Consider the following 18,939-nt stretch of genomic DNA (forward strand, 5'->3'; position numbering starts at 1 on the left):
TAATTATCTACTTTGAAAAAATGAAACCCAAAAACTTAAATTACATATAAAGATAATAAATCTACATATTTATTTGAAAATGGAATCCAGGCTTTTATTTCGTATTAAACCCTTTACAGTCAAAAAAATAATTATTGACAAAGAACAAAGTTAAAAAAACAAATGCAAGTTACGTGTAACAAAAGTTTTCTAACGATGCTGACGCAACCGCGTTCGTAGCCTATAACCCGAATTATCAATGACGATAATGTCCTCGGTTCTGACAAGCACTCACGACTTTTTACTTGAAAAGCACTTTACTCTTTTCTCATAAGTCATAAAGACAGAGATAGATTCTTGTCTGTAGACTATTTTACCCTCAGACTTGACCATTAATAACGGTCATGCCCAGGCTAGCTTACACACCAAGAATTCTTGAAACAAACAAAGACTGTTCTTGTCTGAAAAGATTAGATAATAGGATAATACATGACAATGGACCAAACCTGAAAAATGTTAATGCGTAAACATAAAACATCCCATAACAAACAGAGTTTATTTATCCTAATTTTACAACAATTTCTCAGTCTGTCTGAAGAAGCTACATGGAATAGCTCATAATATTAGGGAGATCACAGCTAATAAGTAGCCTGGAGAGATGGAGTTTTAGAGCATTTAGTGTCCATTGGCGCTGTTCTTCTTGAGCTCATCGTTCTCCTGACGCAGTGCATCAATCCTGGACTGGAGAATACTGATCATAGCCTCTGCGCTCATCATCTCAAGCTTGAAAGTCTCTCTCTCAACTGACATCTGGTGAACCTCCTTCTTGAGATCATTAAGCTTCTCTTCAGGAGAAGGAAGTGGAGCAGGAGGAGGAGAAGCTTCCTTGTGAAGAGGTTTTGAGTTTTCTTTCTTGTCGGAGATACCCATGAGAGAGAACTCAAGCAGTGCAGAGATGGCTGTGTTGGTGGCAGCTGCAGCGGTCGAATTAGAGACTAAGGTTGGTGTATTGTCGACGGTTATTGTGGACGAAGAGTGGTCCTGTGTGGTCCTGGTTGATTCGTTTTGGCGTCTGCGTTTGTATTGGAGGAGAGGTAATGGAGCTTCTTTGTTGAGAATACATACAGGAGGAGGAGGAGGAGGAAGACGCTCATCTTCTTCTGTTTCCTCACGTTTGAGTGCCTCCTCAATTTCATCATTACGGTTACTGTTGTTATTCTCTTGATGGTTAAGTTCGATATCCATTTGGGTTGTAGTCTCTCTTGGTGGCTCGTTGATGTTAATGAGGTCCTTGCTTTCTGGCTGTATTTCCTACAAGTAAAATATTGAAATAGTAGAGTGATTGTTCAATAGAGTAGTCCAGTTCAAAAAAAAAAAAAAACTGAGTTAGTCCATTGAAGCTACTTAAGAGATTGGTTTCAACACAGAGCTTTTTGCATATAACAAAAAAAATAAAATGAAACTGAAGGTTATGAAGGAAGTACAAACCTGGTTCATATGGTTGTTTCCATTGGCTAGTGGTAATGGCTCTGCTCTGACCCTAACGTCTACTCCTGGAATCAGAGCTACTCTATCATCAGACCATTCCTCTTCCATGAATGGCGCGTATCGGTTCCCACTTGGAGGCCCAATGTTATTCTTGTGAAAGATTCTACACAACACATATGCATCTTGCTACACACTCAAAACAAAGAATTGAGTTAAGATAAGAAGTTAACTTAAGGATTCTTTGGTTAGTATTAGATAAACCAATAAGTAAGTTTTACCACCAAGTTTCCATTGCTTTCAGTTTCGTAGTCCACGAGGCGATACTCGTGCATGACCCAATTGGTGCGGAGCCCGTCAGGGGCACGACCGCTGTGGAAAACGAGAGTCTTTTTCATACCGAGGATCTGAACGTCACGGCGGATCTCCCTGTCTTTGCCGGTCGCTTTCCAGTAGCCTTTGTTAGTGGCTCGGTTCATCCTAGCGCCGTTACCGTACTTCTTGTCTAACGCGCTGTAGAAGTACCATTCCTGGTCCCTTGTCTTTAACCTCGAGAACACTAGAAAACACACACACAACACCGCAGAATTAAAAAAAAAAAATTCAAACTTGAGATATTCAGACAAGAAAAAAAACAACTCCTGAAACACAAGCAAACTAATTGGGATATTCAAACTTGAGATATTCAGACAAGTAAAAAACAAACTCTATGTCCTGAAACACAAGCAAACTAATTGGGAAAACACAAATTAACAAGGAATCTGAAAATACACCAAACTAAACTCAAAAATTCAGATAACTAAACACAGATGAACAAACTTCATTCCCTGAAACACAAGCAAAGATGCCCAAAAAATACTAGATTTTACACAATTAAATAATTCGATTTATGTCACACTTTTACAGCCTAAACTTAGCAAAAATTAAATCTTCAACGAAAATTACCGAAACCCATAAAGCTAAACTCTTTACCCAGAATTGAGTCAAGAGACCAAACCGCAAACTCAGCCCAAATCAAAATCAAGAAACTCACAGAGAAACCAAATCCAAACAGATACTCAAAAAAAAAAAAAAAAAAACAAAAAGAGAGAGAGAACCTGCTAAGTCCCAAGGCTCGTGCTTGTAGATATCAACTTCCCCAATCGCATCGAACCGCACAGGCTTCCCCAGAACCTTTCTCTTCAAGTAATAGCTCACAAGCTCCTCGTCAGTAGGATGAAATCGAAACCCAGGAGCAAGCGAAGTCGCCGACACAGCGGCACCCGGAGCAGTCGCAGACGGCGGCGAGGACTCAACAACAGCCATAGATTCGCGACCCATTAAAAGAAAAGACAGAACTCTGTTTCTAGGGTTCCTCTCTTTCCCCCAAACAGACAAGGGAAGTTGGGAAAGTGGGTTATCGATTAGACGGAGAAGAGAGAGAGAGAGATGCCCCCAAAGATTAAAAGGTACCTTCAATTGCAAGAAATTTTTTTTTTTTTCTTTTTCTGCGTTTCCAAGAAACAAGTTATTTCATTTTATTCCCCATTTCTTTTTTTTTTCTTTCGTTTCAGTAATAAACCCTAGCTTCACTGAGTAGGTTTTTTTGTCGTATTATGTAGTAAAATAATTAAAACGCTGTCGTAGTGATCTCAAAAGTAAATTTTTTTTTTTTAAACTGTAAAGATGAAAAACCAAAAGAACAAACCTACACTACACATACAAACAAGGTACGATCATTCTACTGGGACACACAAACTCATAAATGATGGAGACATTTAATTATGAAAGGTTCCGTATAACATATCGACATAGTCCAAAAATCGAAAATCTTCCCAATTTGAATAAGATATACGAATCTCATGCATTGATTACCTTTCCAAATACGTACATCTGGATAGAAAATGTGTTCGGATTTTATGATAAAAGTCTTCTTTGAAACTTGATAAACAAGAAATTAGACCGTAAAAAAGTTAAAAGACATTAAGATAAGAGTAGATTAACACTAGTTTCATGCCCGAGAAGAATACACGTGGAATTTTTAGTCCGAATATGGTTGGTTATTTGGATTATTTGCAGATGAAAAAGAAAAAGATCATTAATCGGTTTAAGAAAATTAAGATAAAGTATAATACTTTTTTTTTTTGTTCAAAAAAGTATAATACCCTTTTGAAAATCGAATCCAGGGTAAATTCGTACCTAATCCCTTTTTGTCTTTTTTTTTAAAATAATTGCAAATTACGTGTAACGAAAGTCTTCAAACGTCGTTGACGGAACGAACCACATTCGTTCATCGTAACGCTAACCAATTAAAAATGACCTTTATACCCTCAATGTTATCACTAATTAACGAGGTTAAGCTTTCTCTTCCCACTTCTCGAGGAAGACAAAGTAGTTTCTTGTCTGGAAGACCAGATGAAGCACTTAATCATATAGATTGAACATTCCTTGAAACAGATTACAGAGAGTTCTTAACTGAATAGACTTAGATGATAATATATGACAATGGAGCAACCTGAGAATGTTCTCAAAAGATGTAGAACCCATCAGAAAAAAAAAACCAAACCGGTCCCGGTTTATCCTAATTTTACACGGTTCTCAATCCGTCTGAAGAAGCTACATAGATAGCTCACAATATTTTAGGGAGATTACAGCTAAAAAAAGCAAAGAAGACACCTGGAGAGATGGGGTTTTTAGAGCATTTAGTGTCCATTAGCGTTGTTCTTCTTGAGCTCATCGTTCTCCTGACGCAGAGCATCGATCCTGGACTGGAGAATACTGATCATAGCCTCTGCACTCATCATCTCAAGCTTGAATGTCTCTCTCTCAACAGACATCTGGTGAACCTCCTTCTGGAGATCATCCACCTTCTCTTCAGGAGATGGAAGTGGAGTAAGAGGAGGTTGATGGTTTTCTTTCTTCTCGGAGATGCCCATGAGTGAGAACTCGAGCAACGCAGAGATGGCCGTGTTGGTGGCCACAGCAGCGGTTGGTGTGTTGTCGACGGTTGTTGTTGTGGACGAGCAGTGGTCCTGTGTGATCCTGCTTGATTCGTTTTGTCGTCTGCGTTTGTATTGGAGGAGAGGTAACGGAGCTTCTTTGTTGAGAATGCATAAAGGAGGAGGAGGACGCTCATGATCTTCATCTGCCTCCTCACGTTTGAGTGCTTCCTCTTCTTCTTCATCACAATGGTTATTCTTATGGTTGAGTTCGATATCCATTGGAGTAGTAGTCTCTCTTGGTGGCTCGTTGATGTTAATGAAGTCCTTGCTTGGTGACTGGATTGAATTCTACAAGATTTGGTAGCAAACTCAATGGACTAGTCTAGTTTTAGCATGTAATAATTAATAAATACTTAAATGAAACTAAACAGCTTGTGGGTTATAAAGGAAGTACAAACCTGGCTCATCTGATTGTGTCCATTGGCTAAAGGTAACGGTTCAGCCCTGAGACTAACGTCTACTCCTGGTATCATAGCTACACCATCATCAGCCCACTCCTCTTCCATGAACGGTGCGTATCGGTTCCCACTAGGTGGCCCAATGTTATTCTTGTGAAAGATTCTACACAACACATATGCATCTTGCTACACACTCAAAACAAAGAAGTGAGTTAAGATAAGAACTTAACTTAAGGATTCTTTGGACAGTATCAGTTAAAGCCATACCACCAAGTTCCCATTGTTTTCAGTTTCATAATCCACAAGACGATACTCGTGCATAACCCAATTGGTACGGAGCCCGTCCGGGGCACGACCGCTGTGGAAGACTAGAGTCTTTTTCATACCGAGGATCTGAACGTCACGGCGGATCTCTCTATCTTTACCAGTCGCTTTCCAGTAGCCTTTGTTAGTAGCTCGGTTCATCCTAGCGCCGTTACCGTACTTCTTGTCTAACGCGCTGTAGAAGTACCATTCTTGGTCCCTTGTCCTCAACCTCGAAAACACTAGAAACAACACACAACACAGCACAAGAGAAAAAAAAATCAAACTAGAGATAATAATAACACTAAACTTGAGATACTTACACACGCAACAACAACAACAAACCTCATGTCCTGAAACACAAGCAAAACTACAAATTGCAAAATACATCATTACCAGAAGACAAAAAAAATGATAATAAGACTAAAATTCAGAACAAACTTCATTTCCTGAAACACAACAAATCTGAAAAAAAATAAAAAAAATGAATTTTTTTCCCAAATTAATTCACAGTGTTACAGCCTAAGAGTCATATCAAAAGTTACTAAGACAAAGAATCTGCAACAAAGCTAAAACCTTTCTCCTAGAATTGAGTAAGAAGGCATCATCACCACACCTGCTAAGTCCCAAGGCTCGTGCTTGTAGATATCAACCTCCCCAATCGCATCGAACCGCACAGGCTTCCCCAGAACCTTTCTCTTCAAGTAATAGCTCACAAGCTCCTCGTCAGTCGGGTGAAATCGAAACCCAGGAGCAAGCGCCGTCGCCGCCACAACAGCACCCGGCGCAGTCGCCGGAGAAGACACAGCAACCACAGATTCGCGACCCATTAGGACAAAGACAGTACTTTGTTACTGAGGGGTTCTTGTGAAGAGCAAAAGAGAAGTAGGCAAATGGGTTTTGTCTGGAGAAGAAACCAAAGAGATACCTTCAATTGCAAGAAATTTGTTGGCTGTTTCGGATTGCGATTCCGATTTTCATTTTCATTTTCATTTTCCCCCAATTAATTTAATTATTATTTTTTTCTCTTTTTTTTTTTTGAGTGTTGACAGTAATAAACCCTTTAAGACGTTACTGAATAGGTTTTGTCACTCAAAAAAAAATATCAAAGGACTCTGCTAGAATGGTTTGAAGCATAATATCTATAGTTGACAAGAAAAAAGAATAATATATTTATCAAATAAGGGTAAGATATATTTGTTATTCGATTCAAAGATTTTTTTTTTAAATAATGAAAATAATCAAAGTTTCCCTTTTATACCAAGAGCATTGTATATGTATGTAGTTAAATATTTTTTATATTATCTTTAAATAGTGCAATTTTAAATATACCAAATAAGGTAACAATATTTTGAGAAAACATATATGCAAATATATAATGGCTTTATATTCTTCTGAAAAAGTTATTAATTCTTGACACTCATCAGTATGCCAACACGTACATGTCAGCAAATTTATAAAAAAAATTATAATCTTATTAATTTTACTTTTTATCTAACCTTATGAATTTTATCCATATTTACATTTGATCTTATCTCTTATTTAGTTTTAAAAGGTTTTTGTTTACTAGGGAGGATAATGTCGTTTTCTTCTTCTTTTGGGGAGGGGACAGTATTTAATGGTGTAATAATAAATTCCAGAGATAATTTTCGATTCAAAATTAAAAACAAGTGATTGTTGAGATCACAACAATGACTAGGTTAATTAATTCAAATGTGTAGCCCAACAAGTAATTGAGAAGTTGACCTGAAAAAAAAAATTCAAAAGCCAACGTAAATAGTCAAAAACCCATGAAAACTTGTTTTTGGTTTTTATGTTAAAAAAATCTAGTTTCTTTACATTTTAGGGAATCCATTCTTTGAAAATCTTGATTGGGTGTAAAATAGATTTTGAAAAAACAAAAACTAATCTAAAAACTACAAACAATCAAGTTCTTAATGAGAGAATCGAATGGCTGGAAACAAAAAAGGAGTGACGGTTACGTTTGCTTGCAGACGGATACTTTACCAATAAGGCAAGCTAAAGAGGACGAAGACTTGATCCACACGAATCATCATCATCTTCCCATCTTCTCTTATTCATTTACAATTTTTATTAATTGGGAATTATTAATTTTCTTCTTGCTTCTATGTCTATCAGTATTCAGTAGTGCAAGTCCAATCCAATTTTCTTTCAGTTTTCAGTTCATAGTTCTTCTTCCAATCTATATATATATAAAAATGTTTGCCTCCCTCCTGAGGTGTCCACGTGGAAACTCTTTTATTATAGAGGCAACACATGTCCTGCTCGAATGAAACTCATCGTTTCATTTTTTTTGGTGTGGGCTTTGATTTTTCATCTGGCCCGAGAAGTTGGAGTTTGTCTCTAACCCTAATCCTGGAGAATATGAATTGGCGTTCGTAAATCGTCGTCATACGACATACAACGGCAGAATGATTCGACTTTATCCTTTACCGGATTCCAGATCCAGTGACGAAAATCAAAACTGTGGGATACTCCTTTTCTTCAACCCGCAAAGAATCTCCGCCGTAGATCCGCGAGAAGCCGCGAACAAAGGAGGGGAAGCGATCGCCAAGAACGAGGGCTTCTCGACATCGGGAACACGGAGCTGGAGGTACTGGCCGAGCCGAGTGTAGGAAGCCACGAGATCAGGGGAGTTATAATCTTCGATCCAGACGTGGATGGAATAGTGATTCGGCGGCGGATTCGATTAGAGAGAGGAGCTGGGGTCCAGAGAGAGGCGTCATGGAGAACCGCCGCGGCTGTGACGACACGGTTGTTACGGGAGGAGAAGCGGAGATTGCGTGCGAGGGGGAGGCGGCACAGGATAAATATGAAGGAGAGGGTGGCTAAATTGTGCATGGGTGCTGGTGATAGACGGGGAGAGAGAAAGAGTGGACATGGTGTGTTGTGGAAATTTTTTTTTTGGCCGGTAGTAGGAAAGGGCGGCCCGAGTATGTCCTTATCACCTGGAGAGAAGGCTACAAGAGCAAGCAGAGGGAGCTGGTGAAATGGGTTTTGACTAGGAGGATTACGAATAGTGATCTTGAGGCTGCTGATCTTGATGAAGATGGAGTTGTTGGGTGAGAGAGATCATGACGTTTTCATTATCTGTCTTATTTGTTTCATTCTTCCTTCTTATGCTTATGGTTGTTGTTTTTTTGTGTGTGTGTGTTTGCAGAGCTGCGGAGTTTATAGTGTATAACTGAAAGAGATGGGGAAGATTGATGAAACAGATATCTCTGGGATCGTGGAAGAGTTTGAGAAGCTAGATTACGATGAGTCTAGAACTATGACGACTTCTGACATCGTTCTAGCTCAGATGAATCGGGATCTTTGTTATGTTATATATGCACATCACTTAACAACAACAAAAAGCAAAGGAAGTGAACAGTTTTTTTAGGAACTTTTGTATGTTTCTGTTTGTGTTTTGTAATGGCACATTCTCGCTCTTTTACTGTTTTTTTTATGCTTGAGTGTATGATCTACAAACGTATAGATATTTCGATTGATACAAACACTTTGTGTAATAAAACTGAATTTCTTCCTATTAACCTGTAATGGAGCTCTGTTTTTTCCATTTAATCTGCTCAAAGAACATGTGATGATGATGATTGTTTTGTTTCTTTGAAAACTCTGTTAGACTGAACAAAACGTTTACAAAGAAGAGAGACAAAAAGAAAGGAAGAGTATTAGAGATGTTGTCGTTTCTCGAGCTGAGTTTCATGGCAATGTGGGTCAAGCCAGTCTCTTGAAACACTTTTTGACATGCTAGGGAGGAGAGCAAAAGGTAAACAAGATGATGGGTAGTGTTCGTCAACAACAAAGACGAGGGAGAAAGACAAACAATAAAAAATATTAATAAAAAATATTAATGATTACATTATTACGTTTTTTATGGTAAGATATTTTTGTGAATTTTAACAAAAGGGAAAATAGTAGAGTTGGTATAACTATACGTAAATTTCTGATTTTTAATCTTCAACGTCTATCTTTTGGCTTATTCCAACAATTAGTATATTCTGAGAGTTGTGGTACAACAACATGTTTATACGTGTCTATCTTCTGAGACCATGTTTATCGGGTGAAATCCAAAATGGGTTTCTAAATTTTTTTTTGTCTTATCTGATTTATAAAAAAAAAAATTAAAAACGAGTCAATTGCGGATCGTCACGTGTCGGTGGAACCCGCGTAAAGTGCAATAACCCAAAAATTATCGATCCTTAATTCATATCTTTTGTTACCGATTTTTTGCCTCTAGGGTAGGACCCACGCGTTAAAGAAAGATTACAGAACAATTTCTTTTACGTAACTCTCTCCGAGAAGTAACAGCAGAGGACAATGTCAATGAGAAGAGAAATACAAACAACATGGATGTAAAGTTAGTTCCATAAATTCTACGATTTTCTATATATATCTCTAAACTAATTGGTCATCCGAACTATTTAACTAAGTTTTACTAAGAAAAGTTTATATGCTTCATAAAGTTCTTTATGAACTTAACAAAAAAAAATATTGGTTTAAATTCTATTAACATAAAAATACATTATCTTTTGTAGCATCAAAATCTACATATTATGATTTTAAAGTAACTATTGGTTTGAATCTATTTTTATAACTTTATGTTATAGTATTAGACTGTAACGGATTATTAATTTCATAGTATTTTTTTTAAATCCTACTTAAATGAATGAGTTTTACTTAATCGGACATTTAGTACGACCTTCATTTCATATGGTTTATTTGATAAAGATTTGGATGATATGGTTTATTTGATAAAATTTAATAAAATGTGTGTATACTTAAATAATCAGTTTTAGATTGTTATGTTATTTAACTAACTTTATAAAACAAATTATAAATTGATTCATTTTCTACATTATCTAAATAAATAGGTTTAAAAATGTATGAAAAGTACCAACGCATTCAAAGACAAATATATAAAGATGAAAAATAGTTCATAATTTTTGTATTGAATTTCAATTGTAGTGTCGAGTATTTTTATTTTACTTGATAAAAATATAACAAACACCAAAAATGTAAAATAATTACATTAATGAAAAAATAAAAGCATTTTATTAATTTATCAAATCTTTGATTTCTAATAAGAGCATCATAAGCAATAGTAAAATTAAAATTATTTTTAGTTTAGGGTAAACTACATATTTTTACATGTATATGAAAATTCAATATATCTTTTAATTGATCTTCACTTGCTTAATAAATATTAATATAGACAAAGATAAATTAATAACAACATCAATGATCTTTAAAAAACATTGTATCATTTATTAATAAGTGTCTCAAATTAATATCATTTGCTTTTCTGATACTATTTATGTGATGTAATATAATCTTTTTTGTAGTGTATCATACATATCTCTTGCAAATGCAAATCTAAAACGCAAACCACGAAATCATACAAAAAATAATAACTTAGATCACAAGTAATGTATATATCCCGCCCGTAGGGCGGGCCGACCCTAGTAAACAATATTTATATGTATATAAGCAAAGACGAAAGAATTTTTTTTGGTCAATGTATCTATCTTATTTTAGTGTAGATTGTCAGCTAACTGACACCACTGTCCCCAAAAGGACCAAACGCTAACACAACTTTTTCAGCCTCATCTTGATTTCTTATTAGTATTATTATGGGCCTAATTTCTTCTGACTTTAGAATATAAGTTTTAAAGCCCACTATTTCTTTGGATTGGACAAGGTTGAGTTTGACTTAACAAACAAAATAAAAGCATGAATGGCATAGTGTACTGCAGTTTGAACTTTCACTCTCCACCTAGAATTTTAATGTCAACAGTCAGCATGAACAAGTATTCTAACAGACGTATTAGGAGTTAGGACCCGTCACGCCCTTTTCATGAACTTTTATTTCTTTTTCGAACAAAAGTTTAGTTTACTTTTGTTTCTTAAAAGGGTCTGAACTTTTTTTTTTTTTTTTTGCTAAGAATGTAAATATCATTTCATAAAATGAACAAAAAGTTTTACAAGAGTGTTGTTAACAAATTGTAGAACCTAGGATAATTGATTCCACGGCAAAAAAAAAATAAAAACATGGAAGTAAACGATAATAGGTAATTCTCCAAACTTCAACTTCTAAGCATCCACCTAGAGAATTAGCGATAAAGACTGTATTCCCGGAGAAGAGGCTCGATCAAGGCTAACACATTCTGAACTTCTTCTTATTTTTTCTCCAAAAAATACATTTTTCAAATTATACGTGCTTGTTCTCATAATTTATACGTAACAGTTAAATTAATTTTTAAAATGTGACATGAAATTCTAACTATTGTTCAATGGACAATATAACTAAAAGAAAATGATAACTTTTACAAATTTCAGGATCATCTTTGGAAATTTATTTTTCATTAAATTTGAAATAATAGAATTGGTCCTAAAACACTATTGAATTATCTAGCATTTATTATCAGTTTTTTACTGGTTATAATTATTAAAAACATATAACACTTAAGTAACTTTTTGTGCGTTTTATATTGAAAAATATAACTAGGAATGTGGTATTTTGGAAATCATAACCCCGTTATAGAAGAATTTGCGTTAATTTGTAAAACTATACAAATATGAAGACTGCTGACAAACAAAAAAAAATACAAAAAATGAAGACTTTATATAAAGAATTATGCAAATAATTTATTTTCGCCCTAAACATATATGCATATAGATATATTTGTAGATACCATTACATTATGTCTACTCTTGATAAAAGTTTCAAAAAAGTCTAGTCATAATAATAAATTAATAACTTTCCTTGATATATTTTTTCCTATTTTTGTGTTGAGTGGCCAAAATGTCTTACATTAACTTGGATGTAATTACATAGCATCTGCAGATCTGGACTACTAAGACAAAGAACAGTATTGTGGTTGTAATATATTTTGAAATGAAGTAAACAAAAGAAGAAAAAGAATCTTGCAAGTCTTTGTACAAGCAAGGAATTCAGTAATTTTTTAAAAATGGTTCATCAATTTCTACGTATTTAAAAAAAAAGAAGTAAAAATGAATTTTGGCATTGAATTTTGATTCAGTAATAGCAATCCACCAATGTAGGAGCAGAAGACAAAACAATAGACTTTTGTTCTTCTCTCCCTTGTGTTTGTTCATGTCCATGTTCTTGCTTTGAAGCAACACTTAATCCGTTGACCCGGTTCTCATCTTCCGGGGCTGGTAGATTCAGATCTAAATCCAACGACACAACCGCACTCCTAGCTCTCTTAACCGGAGCCTGAACCGGATAAACCGGACCGTCAGACAACTGATCGAACGACATAGGCGACAATGACAAAACCGTGTTTGCGGTAGCCGCACTGGCCGGAAGTGCTAATGTCGCGGTTGGGGTGGCTGTGGCTGCTACCCCTGCGCCTCTATGGCGTCTCATGTGACCACCTAAGGCTTGTCCGGACGTGAACTCGGCTCCACATATTCCACATTCGTGGACTTTATTGTTATTCGCTTTACCGTGCACCACAAGCGATCTATGGTTATTATTGTTGTTAGGAGTTGTGGTGAGGACGTTGTTGAGATGATGAGAAACGGCGTCGTTGTAGATAGACTTCTTGAGGTCATGAAGACCCGGAGCGGCTTTAGGCTTCTTGTGGCTGGCTCTATGGCCACCAAGAGCTTGGAAAGAAGGAAAAGTCCGGTCACATGTTTTGCATTGGTAAACATAGTAACCAGCTCTGCCTCCACTTGTAGTGGTCCCGTTTGATGAAGATGTCTCTAGAAATCTCCTGCTGCTAGATCTATAAGCATTGTTGTTGTTGTTACCGGATTCTTGGTAACTTACCATAAGTTGTCTTGTTTGTGGTTGTTGGTGTGGAAGAGAGTGTCCTTGGGCAAGGAGGATCAAACAGTTAGCCATATCTTGATCTTCTTCGTCAGCCGCGGCCTTTAATGTCGCATTGTTGAAAGATGAAGAAGTTGAAGATGAAGATGTCACACCAATGCTCAAAATGTTGTTATCATTCTTATTATTGTTGTAGTTGATCTCATCATTGAGACTCTTCTCCTTGGCAACAAGACTAGTGGACTCTTCTTGGGTATCCGGTTCTTGAGAAGACATAGGAGGGACAATAGAGAAAGGGATTGGGGACTGAGGACGCTGCCTCTTAGTCCTCTTCCCTTTAATGATCAAGGCTTGCGCCTTAGCTGCCGATATCGCCTCCTCGGCTGTTTCCATTGGGCTGATATAGAGAGTTTCAAGAAACAAACAGAGAAGATGAACTAGAGAGAATTGAATTTGAAGACGGAGATGATCAAGATTGCATATATATAAATATGTTTGTGTGTGTTAAGAGAGATATAGGTGTGTGGATTGAAGAGATGCATACATAAATAGAGAGTGATTTAGGGAGAGGAGTCAAATAGAGACACCACATTCTCTAAGTGTGTGGAATATGTTGGACTTGTCTTTTTGCAGCCTCTTAAATTTTAGTACTTCTGTAATTGTCTCTATTACAATTTTCCCAACTTGGCAAACTCATCACAAGAGCTAGAGAGAGAGGAGAGACACCACCAAACATAACAAAAAAGAGTGTAAATTTAGACAATTACTTGAGTTATTTATTATTTGTCTCTTCAACATCCCTTTCTTTTACTCTGTATAATAACTTATTATTGGATTAGTCCTGTCGAAAGAATCTGACGTGGAGATAATTACATGTGGTTAGGTTCTAAATACAAATATTACCGAACTTTCTAACCTTAAACTCAACATTTTCTTTTTGTTATTGACAATGAATGTGACATTTTGGTGACATACAAAGAACGAAAGAATTTAACTAAACATGTTATTTATATCCAGTAAAAATATTTCATGCAACAGCTATATATATCATGAAACTTAGTTTGAATATTTTTATATGATCTGCTGCCATTCATTGAGAAAACAATTATATAAAAAAGAATGGTAAGTAGAGGCAACTAGATCACTTTTGGTGAACGAATGTGTAAATTAATGATAGTGCAAGCCTGGCTGTCACGGAGTCTACGGCTCTCCCCTTTGGTCTTTCTCTACCATTACTCCACTCCATTTTCTTTCATTTTTTTATTTATTTATTTTATTTGGCATATATATATGTGTATATATATATATATATATATATCTAATACGTATACGTACGCATCTCCTCGTATGTACATGTTGGTTTAGCGAACAAATACACTCTTATTAATTTCTTATGACATACACCAAAGACCAAAAAAATAAAAATCCAACCAATATGTTGTAAGAGTACGACGACTTATCAAACCAGATTTGAGAGTTGAGACAATGATTGGGGAAGTATTAACCAAATATCAATGACCAAGTTTCTTAGTTAAACTAATTCCAAAATGTGTAAAGTCATGAGACCAAGGGAAACATCAACGACGTGTGTGTGTATATATATATGAATGCGGTAGATTAAATAATTATTCGTCACTATTATGAATTTACGTAAGAACCGCAGTAATGTGATAGTCGATTGGTTATAAATTTATATCTTTCAGAATCATCGCGTTAATTATTAACCACTGATATATTTTGTCCCAAAATTCGTAACTTAATGGCTTGTTTGAGCTCCAGATAAAAATGTCTAATTTGTGAATTGTGATAATACTTTGTTTTAAGAACTAAGATGGTAGATGTTCTTTTCGATGATCCGGGTCATCAGAGGCGTATAGATCCGACTAATTTCGGAGGCCAGGATTGCTTAGTCCCTTCCCAAAATTGTACATGTTTGCATGTGTATAGTATTATATTTGAAGTATGCTCATATGTTCATGGCTGCATGATGTGAAGAGCAGCCACTTCACGTAAGAATATTATACTAAGCGACAAGAAATCAACAAATGCAGCTCATCATACCTCCGAGGCTTTTCAGATCATCAACCAATAACAGTTATATATATATATTAATTAATTAATACGAGAATTCCGATTTGAACTATAACATTGCAAAAACTAAAGAGTGGGTAATAACTATCATATATATCTAACCAAGTTACTTTGGTATAGTAGCATAGGAGCTCCAGCTGGAGTGCCCACCCCTGGGTTCGAGCCTTGACCATTACAAAATTTACATATGGGCTGCAGCATCCGAAACCAAAGACCGTTACACAGTGAACCACATGGTGACGCCCTGGCAGTGTCCATGCTCACTTCGGTCTCTAGTTTAGACCACCTCGGTGAGTCAAGATACTCGGTTTGCAAAAAAAAACTTTCATATATATCTCATGACATGTGTATAAATTAAGGTGATGTTAAAGTTTTTACATGAAATAAATCTGTGAAGTAAGGCGATTACGTATTGCTGTATTTATATTTTATATAAAGTCTACTCTCCAATGTCTCCATTATGTTGGATGTAGCTAATAATTAGCATAGAAATGCTAGTGACTAATTATTGCTTATTCCCAATGATTAGGGAAGAGTCGACTGGATAACATGGACTGCATGTAACCATATAATACAATACAGTAGACCTTCATACATACTTTCAGTATTATATACTTAGTAAGTATGAAAACATAAGTAAAAAAAAAAACATAAGTAAACGAATTGAGCAAGTAAATCAATTCCCATTTTTCATTTGTATCATCAATTTTAAAAGAAATCACAACGCCTAACACGATATATTATTCTAAGCAGTATACTACCTAGGTATTTTTACACATTATTTCTAAAACTATGTAGTATTAAAAAAATTGTTATTTATTTGCTCATTGGTTGAATTCTATGAGACATAGAGAGAGGATATATAATGGAAGAGTTAAGGAGAACATATCACTTGTAAGATTCGTTTAGAAGAAAGCTTTTAGTAGTTACTGAGTGAGTGGTGTCTTCCTCTTGATCTCGTGTCCCCTTTCATCCTTACACGTTTTATAGTTTAAATTTAAATTAAAAAAATGAAGTAATTCTTCTTAACAAATTATAAACTCAAATTTGGTATTAGAATCACTCGATTAATTATAGAATCATCCCATAAATGTTTTTCCACAAGTGCCTATGATATAGAAGTTTTATATCTGAATGTGAATGTGAAGAGAAAAATGTTAATAAAATTAAATAATGCGGCTGCAATAATGAATACTAAGGTGATGTTATGGTGATGAAAATGCTGCAAATGTTCATTTGACTAATTTAGCATTTGCGCCGGGATAGAAATGACTTTGTGCGACAAAACTGTATATGTTATATATATTTTTTTTTCAGATGAATTTATCTCAATATATATATATATAGTTTACTGAAAAGAATAACAAGAAAAGATGAAAATAACTTATTAATAGATAGATTTAAGTTTACTATTTGTGACATAACAATTGACACGTGAATCAAACTATGCATTTATCAATTTTTTTTAATAATCCACTCAAACCGGACATGGTTTAATGTTTACATATTAATATGAATCATAAGATACCAACAACAACAAATTCCAATGTTGTAAAGTTTTTCACCCCAGTTATATATACTTGAATTTCAAAGTATATATGAAAATAATAGCAGATCATGAACCCCCCCCCCCCCCCCTATTTCTTAAAGTTTGTTATCCCAATGATACTTGAATTTCCAAGTTGCACCATTGATAGATTGATAAATACCATCTCCCCTCACAGACCATCTTATCCAAGCGTTTAAGTCATGTGGATACTGCCTACTTTCGAACGCGACTATCACCTGAAAATGCTCCAGATGAGGACCTTGCCATATGTTACACCAAAATAGTGTTGTACCAAATAAATTATCGTTAAAATCAAAACCGTACACTCCTCCGTATTTCCTCACGTGCCACCCCATATCGTTGTCTTTGGATTTGCAATGGACTTTCATTAGGGATCCATGGCGCACCTGGTTATAGATAAAGAACGACCCTCCTATCGCTTGTTCGGTGCACACACTTAAAAGGATAAGGATTACTACTGTAAGACGAAACATTGTTATTTATTATTGTTGTTGTTTCTTTTAGTAATGGATGTTCTGAAGTATTTATACACGTTTTGATCATTGTTTTAAAAGGCTACGCGTAAAAATCTCTCTGTTTTAAGAAAGTTATCTTCTGTTTTAATTGTTTTTCGGTTATTGTAGCAAAGAAGAGAAGACAGCTATCAGCTTTTAAATGCTCGTCAAGGTAACGTACATGAATGTAACAGGCAACATATATCAGATAAACCTTTTATCTGTTGATATGTCGCATATAGGGAAAGTTAGCTAAATTTTGTATGACATGGCTCAGTTTTATTGGATGATCTTGGAGAATTAATTTTGCATACGTGGTGGCATATCTGAGAGGCTTACCCCTATATAGAAGATAGAGTTCAATACACTTTTTACAAAAAAATTTTTTTATCAACTATCTACATAATCAAATCAAATTTTGGTCGATAGAAAATTTATTCTAAAGAACAATTCTAACCGACTATTTAGTTTACGTGGAGGAAAACTATGCATTTAGTTCTAGGTTCCTTTGCTAGCGAGAAGACCATATGTAAAAGCAACATAAACCTAAAAAATCATAAGAAGACTACAAGTCTCTAGGGTATAACCTAGAAGACACAATAATAAAACACTAATGTGATATTGAGTTTAGATGTAAATACTGCAAATGTTGTTCATTTGACCAATTTAACATTTGCGTTTGAATGATTCTGGTTTATGCTATATAGTTTATTTATTTCAGATGAACGAATCTCAAAACATATGAATATGATTTACTGAAAGAAATATCAAAAAAAAAAAACTGATCAAAATATTTATTAAAAAATAGTTGACAGGTGAATCAAACCTCTAAGAGTATATACATTATCAAGTTCTTACATATTCCGTCGAATGAATCATAATACCAATATCACATTAATACACAAATTAGTTGAGAAAGATACAAAACACACACACATAGTATATACTAGTATATATGAACATAAAAAGAGATCATGATGAGACGTCCCTTATTATAAAGGTGTACCATACCAATGATACTTGAATTTCCAAGGCGTTGCACCATTGATAGATTCATAAATACCATCTCCCCTTATAGACCATCTTATCCAATTGTTTCTGTGTTTATACAGCTTACTTTCGTACGCGACGAAAGACGCATTGCGACTGAAATTAGGACCTGACCAGACGTTGCACCAATAAAGTGTTTTATCAAGTATATGATCTTTAAAATCAAAACCGTAAAATCCTCCGTATTTCCTCACGTGCCATCCCCTATCGCTGTCTCCTGATTTGCAATGGACTTTCATCAGGACTCCGTGGCGCACCTGGTTATACAGAAAGAACGACCCTCCACTCGCTTGTTCTGTGTATACGCTTAAAAGGATCAGGATTATTGTTAGACGAAACATTTTTTTTTTTTAAATTTCTTTTTGTAATTGGATGTTCTGATGTATTTATAAACGATTTGGTCATTGTTTGAAAGGCTGCCCGTAAAAATTTGACTTCTCGAATAGAAGTTGGTCCACCGTCGGTTTTTATATACTGATTGCATTTTACCATTAAAAATAAATAAAGAAAACAATAGTCCTTGAAGATTTCAAGAGGAATATTCAGAGGTTTAGCGGTTCTGTCGCAAAAAAAAAAATTATTTAGTGAGGTTACGGTCTTAATTCTTAAATAAATCAAATCCCAATGATGTTAACTAATCCGAATTTAAACTCGACGAAGTATATATAATTGATGTGGACAAAAGTATAAATTTGATTTGGTGAACTCCAAAATTGTATAACTCTAATAATGCAAATGTCAGAGACCAGCTACACTAGTTAAAAAC

General features: G+C 35.2%; 4 protein-coding genes across 5 annotated transcripts; all 4 read right to left on the reverse strand.

Moving 5' to 3' along the window:
* Window positions 1–414: 414 nt before the first annotated feature.
* LOC103847517 (NAC domain containing protein 52) lies at window positions 415–3,255 on the reverse strand. 2 transcript variants are annotated; one of them, XM_033288704.1, is made up of 4 exons: window positions 2,562–3,255; window positions 1,746–2,023; window positions 1,468–1,653; window positions 415–1,281 (listed from the first exon to the last, which is right to left on the reverse strand). In XM_033288704.1, the coding sequence occupies exons 1-4, from the start codon at window positions 2,782–2,784 to the stop codon at window positions 655–657; spliced, it is 1,314 nt and encodes a 437-aa protein (XP_033144595.1). In that variant the 5' UTR covers window positions 2,785–3,255; the 3' UTR covers window positions 415–654. The 2 variants fall into 2 exon arrangements, with proteins under 2 accessions (XP_033144595.1, XP_009122861.1); XM_009124613.3 differs by having other exon boundaries at window positions 415–1,290; window positions 2,562–3,190.
* Window positions 3,256–3,859: 604 nt separating this feature from the next.
* Window positions 3,860–6,227, reverse strand: LOC103847527 (NAC domain containing protein 52). The gene is made up of 4 exons (XM_009124624.3): window positions 5,763–6,227; window positions 5,111–5,388; window positions 4,844–5,029; window positions 3,860–4,733 (listed from the first exon to the last, which is right to left on the reverse strand). Exons 1-4 carry the CDS (start codon window positions 5,974–5,976, stop codon window positions 4,146–4,148), a joined length of 1,266 nt encoding a protein of 421 aa, XP_009122872.1. The 5' UTR covers window positions 5,977–6,227; the 3' UTR covers window positions 3,860–4,145.
* On the reverse strand, window positions 6,159–13,950 carry LOC103847536 (zinc finger protein ZAT5). The gene has a single exon (XM_033288862.1). The coding sequence runs from the start codon at window positions 13,359–13,361 to the stop codon at window positions 12,207–12,209; it is 1,155 nt and encodes a 384-aa protein (XP_033144753.1). The 5' UTR covers window positions 13,362–13,950; the 3' UTR covers window positions 6,159–12,206.
* Window positions 13,951–14,223: 273 nt separating this feature from the next.
* Window positions 14,224–18,682, reverse strand: LOC117133023 (S-protein homolog 8). Its single transcript, XM_033288919.1, has one exon. The coding sequence runs from the start codon at window positions 18,512–18,514 to the stop codon at window positions 18,116–18,118; it is 399 nt and encodes a 132-aa protein (XP_033144810.1). The 5' UTR covers window positions 18,515–18,682; the 3' UTR covers window positions 14,224–18,115.
* Window positions 18,683–18,939: the final 257 nt, after the last annotated feature.

The sequence above is a fragment of the Brassica rapa genome, chromosome A01 (assembly GCF_000309985.2).
Source record: "Brassica rapa cultivar Chiifu-401-42 chromosome A01, CAAS_Brap_v3.01, whole genome shotgun sequence".
NCBI lineage: Eukaryota > Viridiplantae > Streptophyta > Magnoliopsida > Brassicales > Brassicaceae > Brassica > Brassica rapa.